The 7,500-nt window shown below is 50.6% G+C and overlaps 1 protein-coding gene across 1 annotated transcript in view; it reads right to left on the bottom strand.

The window, feature by feature from the left end:
• The window catches only part of LOC142990505 (cAMP-dependent protein kinase type I-beta regulatory subunit-like), a gene marked incomplete at its 3' end in the record, with an annotated part of 29,517 nt that overhangs the window by 13,423 nt on the left and 8,594 nt on the right, over nt 1–7,500 (bottom strand). The window contains exon 4 of the mRNA XM_076140316.1: nt 6,617–6,708. Within this exon, the coding sequence (XP_075996431.1) occupies nt 6,617–6,708 (92 nt within the window). The remainder of the gene's footprint in view (nt 1–6,616; nt 6,709–7,500) is intronic.

Genomic DNA, 7,500 nt, shown 5'->3' with positions numbered 1-7,500 from the left:
TGTGGAGAGTGACCTCATCGCTCGGCCCCTGGCATTGTGGCAGCAGCACAAAGCCATGCAGGGGACGGAGACGGGAGAGTGTGTGTGTGTGTGTGTGTGTGAGGGGGGGAGAGGAGGGGGGATGGATGAAGGCCCAAAAATGGATGTGAGATGGAAAAGGGAGGAAAAAGAGATAAGACAAGGAGTAAAGAAGAAGAAGAGGAAGAAGAGGAAGACCTCCAAAGCCACACTAAAGTCAAACACACAACAGAGTCATGCTGTGTGTGTGTGTTGTTGTGTGGAGCGTTGCATAGCCCCGCCATAAAACACACATCATACACACACACACACACACACACACAAGGGCAAACATCCACATCTGAAGGTGGCTACTGCACTCACACCTGAACACACAAGAGGAGAAACAAGTCCAATTAACCACCAGGAAACACAATAAGGCTCTCTCTCACACACACACACACACACACACACACACACACACACACACACACACACACACACACACACACACAGGATACTTCCTCAATGCTGGTCCAAAATCCATGGGAAAAAAAAGAAACCTGTGTGGGAGAAGAAGGACGGCTCTCCACTCAGTGCCACCACATCCTGTTTCCTCTGCACAAGAAGGTACCAGGTAGTCTGCAGGGGGCCACTGAACACACACACGCACACACACACACACACACACACACACACACACACACACACACGTCTCATATCTATGTTTTAGTTGCATCGTCTCCAGTATGAAGCAAAGAACCTCCAGCAGAAGTGATGACTCAAGTTATTATCTGCATCAGTGTGTGTGTGTGTGTGTGTGTGTCCCTCCTCCTCCTCCTCTTCCTCCTCCTCCTGGAGCCTGAAGGAGCCCACAGATAAGTGAAGGAGTCTCAGTTCATCCGATCTGCTCCTGTCATCAGATCTCCCTGGCCTGCGTTTGCTTTGTGCGTTGATAGAAACTCTAAATAAACTTCCTCACACCAAACTGTGGAGCTCTTCATCCCTCTGTTTTCTCTCTGTCACTCTGTTATTTGTTGTTCTTGCTCCTCTATTTCCCTCCTCACACACACACACACACACACACACACACACACACACACACACACACACACACACACACACAGAGTGCCAGGCCTTTTTGTTCCTTTACACTAAAGATGTTCCCTGTCCATCAGCAAGGGGCTAGTGGAGAGGTCACATAGGTCAGGGTTCAGGGGTCGGAGGTCGACTAATCGGTCACTTCATCAGCTCATTACTCTGGTTGTTAATTAGAGGATTAAAGCAAAGCGGGGTGAAGTAAACAGCTTCTCTCTGCATTCTCTTTATGTCAGCTGTTAAAGTTTGGCTCTTAGTGTTGATTAGAGTTCTGAATGTTTCATTGAGAGACATACAGCGTGTGTGTGTGTGTGTGTGTGTGTTTGTGTGTGATGTTATGGGGTCAGATCTGGGTCTGAGTCTGCATATCAAAGAGGGAAACAGGCAGAGTCAGCTGGAGCAGACTAACAAGTCCTGTAACTGGAGGGCAGCGTGTTATTTTAACATTAAGCAAACTCCTCCATCAGGCTGTGATGGTGAATGAGTGTGTGTGTGTGTGTGTGTGTGTGTGTGTGTGTGTGTGTGTGTGTGTGTGTGTGTGTGTGTGTGTGTGTGTGTGTGTGTGTGTGTGAGTGAGTCCAGGTGGTGATGGAGGGAGCTGCACCGCCCCCAGGAGAGGGAGGGAGACTGGTGCAGGCAGACAGAGTGTGAGAGAGTGAGTGAGTGAGTGAGTGAGTGAGTGTGTGTGTGTGAGAGAGTGAGAGAGTGAGTGAGTGAGTGAGTGAGTGTGTGAGTGAGTGAGTGAGTGTGTGTGTGTGAGAGAGTGAGAGAGTGAGTGAGTGAGTGAGTGAGTGTGTGAGTGAGTGAGAGAGTGTGTGTGTGTGTGAGTGAGTGAGTGAGTGAGTGAGTGAGTGTGTGAGTGAGTGAGTGAGTGAGTGAGTGTGTGAGTGAGTGAGTGAGTGAGTGAGTGAGTGAGTGAGTGAGTGAGTGAGTGAGTGAGTGAGTGAGTGAGTTTGTGAGTGAGTGAGTGAGTGAGTGAGTGAGTGAGTGAGTGTGTGAGTGAGTGAGTGAGAGAGTGAGAGAGAGAGTGAGTGAGTGAGTGAGTGAGAGTGAGTGAGTGAGAGAGTGAGTAAAATCTGATTTCTTACACAATCAGCAGGAGGCAGAATTTTTTTAGATTTCTGATTTACTTTTGTAAATTTTGTAAATGTTTGAAAGAGAAATTACTGTTGTAATCTTTTCTTTGTTGTTGGACTCACTCACTCACACACACCTCTCTCTTTGTGTCATTAACCCTTCCCTGCTCAGCCTCATCCTGCATTCCCTCCATCTTTGCGTTCACGCGTTCACAAACAAGAGGTCGACGCGGTCGTTTATCTGGGAACACAAACTGACACAGAAACGAGCTCCCGTGAACACACACATACATACACACACACACAGCCCACCGCTATCAGGAGTGGCATTTCATATCACATCAGTAGGAAGTCAGATAAGAAGCAGAGTTACAGTAGGAACCGAGAGAAGTGTGTGTGTTTAAACGGGCGATAGGAGAATATTTAAAGAGCCGCTCTCAATCGGTGTTTAACAGGTGGAAGAGGGGGGGGGAGAGGCTGAGTGTGCACCTGGACAAACACACACACACACACACACACACACACACAGATATCTAAATTGGCCTAAAGAGTCTCACATGGTTCCTGTCAGATAACGACCCAGTTTAATCTAATAAGAACCCTTCATCTCAACGTTATGATTATCAGCTGAGTCCTGCTCGCTGGCTGAAACCTAAATGGTGAGATAATAGTTTCAGTGGATGTGATAACAACAGTGTGTGCTTCAGTGTTGGGACAGGTGGCTGCAGGGTGTCAGCCTCAGCACAATGTGAGTGTGTGTGTGTGTGTGTGTGTTTATGTGGGCATATCATAATGAGGTCATTATGGAGGCTGATAGGCAGGGAGTGAGAGCTCCACTGTGGCCCAGCTGAGGTCTTCATTACACAGGCCAGGCCGAGGTGAGAGATCTACCTGAGCAGACCTGAGCAGACCTGAGAGGCCCTGAGCAGACCTGTGAGGACCTGAGAGGACCTGAGCAGACCTGGACAGACCTAAACCAACCTGAGAGGACCTGAGAGGACCTGAGAGGACCTGAGCAGACCTGGACAGACCTGAGCCAACCTGAGAGGACCTGAGAGGACCTGAGAGGACCTGAGCAGACCTGGACAGACCTGAGCCAACCTGAGAGGACCTGAGAGGACCTGAGAGGACCTGAGAGGACCTGAGCAGACCTGGACAGACCTGAGCCAACCTGAGAGGACCTGAGAGGACCTGAGAGGACCTGAGCAGACCTGGACAGACTTAGGCAGAGCAGACCTGAGCAGACCTGCTGGATCCTGGCCCACATTATTCCAGCCTGACACTAAATATTCCTGGGTAAATGTGAGAAACAATTAAACCTCTGAGCCTCTGAAACAAAACCACAAGCAGCCGACGCCACACACAGAGCTGACGAGCGCTTTACAGGGAATAACTCCTCTAAAGTCTGTTTGCAGTTTAAGATACCAGTAGTTCATTAAGTTCAGTGTGTGTGTGTGTGTGTGTGTGTGTGTGTTGTACGGACTCCTTTGCTGTCGTTACTTTAATGAGGCCGGTTTGTTCATTTGGAGGAGAGAAGGAGTTCCATGTTTCAGTCGGGAGCAGCTGAGTGAAGAGGAGCTGCACACACACACACACACACACACACACACACACACACACATATACACACACACACGGCTGTTGGTGCTCAGAGACTTGGAGGCCATAAAGTTTGACGTATGGAATGGTGTGTTAATCAGGCCCCAGCTGGACCGGGCTCAGTGGGAATGCGGTCCCTCTTGCTCGCTCGCTCGCTCGCTGCGTGCGGACGCGTCCTGTACGTTTCTCATGCTGCTGTAATCCCTGTCCTCCTTTGTCGTGAAGCCAATGTTTGTGTGCCTGACACAGAGAAAGTCGAGCATTACGGCGCAAAGATGTTTGAGATGTTTGAGTCTGAACCAGAGTTTAGCTTTGGTGTTTAGGAGGCAGCAGAGCAGAACTGAAGGGATGTGAAACTGAAAATGAGCCAAAGGGTCTGAGGAGGGGAAGAAGAGTCCATCTCTCCTGCTGTCCTTCCTCCTCTGCTCTCCTTCCTCCTCTGCTCTCCTCCCTCCCCTGCTCTCCTTCCTCCCCTGCTCTCCTTCCTCCCCTGCTCTCCTTCCTGTTGTCTCACTCTCTCTCTGCTCTGTGATCTCTTGATTGAGCGAGCCTGTAATTACACACCTGATGATCTCAGCAGAAACAATTGAGTGATACAGAGGCTTTACTGCTGAGAGAAACGCCTCCATGCAACATGAGAGCGTTAGAAAGAGAAGCTGAGGCTGAGCTGAGGCTGAGTGGAGAGTCCCTGAAACACAGACGACCCCTGGTTATGACGGAGAGCTGCAACAAAGAGAAGAAGAGCGTGCTGAGGGAACAGGAGGCCGTTAGAGGAGCAGCAGAACAAACCGGGCCTCCTGGTTCCTCCCGTTACTGAAGGGGATGATAGCAGAATATCGGCCTAATTGGGGAACAAATTGTGCGGCGTTCGGCTTACATAACTGTTGAGTGACTAATGGTTCAAGATGTTTCCTTCACACACACTCACATACACACACACAGCTAACAGCTCACACAAGTCAGCTATTGACCAATTAGACAGTTACAACCATCAACCATGATGAACTGATCAGAGGCCACGTTTACACACAACAATCAAGGGAGTGACGCTTAGACCAGCAGGTCCAGACCTCCAGACCTCCAGACCCAGTCCTGCTGTCTCACTATAGTGATTAAGGACTTTTATCATACCAAGACAAAGTGTCGACCCGCACTGGCTTCCAACCACAATAAGGCCCTGGTGTGTAATCGCCCTGGCAACCCAAATGGCCAGCTGCTAGCAGAGAGAGAGAGAGAGAGAGAGAGAGAGAGAGAGAGAGAGAGAGAGAGAGATGGAGTGGGCTGTGGAGAAAGACTCCATCTGCTGACGTGCGTCAGTCTGTGACAGTTCTGGCAGATCTAAAGAAGCCGATGTTCTTCATACCGCCTCTCTATCAAAGCCGAGGACGGAGATCTGCAAGAAGAAACATATCTCTGCAGCAGAGGGAACTTTATCAATGAGGCCATTTTGTCCTCTAGCAGCTCCGCCACATGCAGAGGTCTGAAGGTCGCTCAGTGCAGTTCTTTGTAAACCACAATAGGATGTTGTCTCCAAGCAGAAGCCCGGCTCTTAATGCTGAGGGACCACAGGGCCGTGCATCAATACACATCTGTCTGCAGGGGCTCCAGGCACAGCAACCGCAACATGACCGCAATGCCACCAAGCCACCGGCCAGCCAGAGAGCCAGAGAGCCAGAGAGCCAGAGAGCCAGAGAGCCAACAGGCCATCCAGTTGCATCAAAGTTGGGAGCGAAGAGCGATGTCGAACATGACAGAGAGACAAGGGGGGAAAAAAAGGATAAATGAGGCCAGAGAGAGAGAAATGCAGAGCTGCCAACTAACTGCCATGTGCCGAGACGATCTAGAAGAACTTACAAAGGTTTCCTGAGCTGAGAGCCTTGAGCTCTGCAGGCTGGATGTTCACAACAATGACTTGCTGTCTGCGCCGCCTTAATGCTAGCTGTGTGTAGCGAGACAGCAAACATGACAGCCAGTCGTATGAATTCTACTTCATCCATGGTTCCATAAGGCCGACAACAACGACGTGACACGGTGTGGCGTGCCAAGAGGGCCGGAGTACATTAAGACCTGATGGCTCACGGTCCGGGGCCATGTGTGTGTGTGTGTGTGTGATGTAACCCTAATCTGCCACATCAACCACCCAGGCCCATGGTTTTCCAGCCTGTCTGGATGTATCACATGTAGCACAGTGCTTAGTGCTGCTTCAGAGGCACTGACATGCAATCAGAGGCCTGCCAGCCTTTAGCCAAGGCAGCACAGTGAGCTGTCAGCTGAAGAAAGAGTGGAAAGAGTGTGTTTTGGGTTTGGTCCGGGAAGGGCTTTAGCCAACAGGAAGGCTCCGGTGTTTTCCCTACACGGGGCATAATGGATTCGCCCCGCCAATGAAACATTATTCCGTCTGGCGGGCGGGGACGGCCGGCCACCTGAGCCTTTCCCACAATACCCCCAGACCCAGAACATCACTGGAGATCTAGGACAGATGGAGGGATGGAGAAAGGATGGATGAAGGGAGGAGGAATGTGTAGAGACAACGAATAGGAGCAGATGTCAGGGGAGAGAAATGTGGGATTTGGAGGAGGAATGGGTTTCCCTCTGGAAAAATGTTCACAGCAACTCAATGCTGCGACACACACTCTGTTACACATCCACGCAGGTTACCATGACCACTAGCAACACAACACAGACACTGCCAGTTGCCCCCTCAGCCTTTACTGAGCCCCCCCCCCCCCCCTGTCAGACCTCAGACGCTCCCACACGAGGCAACACTGGCGCACAGTGGCCATGAGGGTTCAGCGCCCGACTGACACGGAGGATGTTGAGACCTTAGATCAGACGTGTTGTCCTACCTTCTCTCGTTGTCGTCCAGGTGAGCAAACAGCACGTTCTTAGAGATGGCCTTGGCCAACGCCGTCATGGTCTTGTAGTCCTTTGGAATCACCTGTGAAGCAAAGCGGTGATGTCATCAGAGCAGAGTGGAACGCAACAACAACAGCATGCAGGTGGACACATGAAGTAACCAACCGGCACAAACCCAATAAGACCCGAGACTTCAAACGCTCACTAAATGGAGTAATAGGAGTAATTAAAGAGCAGCGAGCTGGCAGAGGCTGAAAGGACGGAACCACACGTGTGCTGGTGTGTGTGTTTGTGGGAAAGCCCATCTGTTCAAGGATTTCACTCCCTATGTCACACACACACACACTCCCTATGTCACACACACACACACACACAGGCCTGAGGAAACCATCAAGAGGCCTGGACTCATTCATAAAACAGGGATTTTCATGTCCCAGACTGTCGTGGGGTGTGTGTGTGTGTGTGTGTGTGTGTGTGTGTGTGTGTGTGTGTGTGTGTGTATGTGTGTGTGTGTGTGTGTGTGACTAAGGAAAGAGAATGGTGAAGTCTGTAGCCACAACAAAGCCACAGAAGCCTATATTTATAAAGAGGAGCCTGGCAGAGAGATGAGGAGAGAGAGGGAGAGACAGAAAAGGAGAGAGAGAGAGGGGAAGGGAGAGAGAGGGAGAGAGGGATAGAGAGAGAGAGAGAGAGAGAGAAGGAGAGGGAGAGGGAGAGGGGAAGGGAGAAAGAGGGAGAGAGAGGGAGAGAGGAGGGGAGGGAGAGAGAGGGGGAGAGAGAGGGAGAGGGAGGGAGAGGGGGAGAGAGAGGGAGAGGGAGAGGGGGGAGATGACATACTTTTAAAAATGCTGCAAATGAGAACAACCACAAATGA

Source organism: Genypterus blacodes, unplaced genomic scaffold (genome assembly GCF_046128005.1).
Source record: "Genypterus blacodes isolate CSIRO-AG114 ecotype Tasmania unplaced genomic scaffold, CSIRO-AGI_Gbla_v1 ptg000559l_1, whole genome shotgun sequence".
In the NCBI taxonomy this organism is placed as follows: domain Eukaryota; kingdom Metazoa; phylum Chordata; class Actinopteri; order Ophidiiformes; family Ophidiidae; genus Genypterus; species Genypterus blacodes.
The sequence above is the reverse complement of the archived record's forward strand: the minus strand, read 5'-3'. Positions and strand labels throughout refer to the sequence as shown.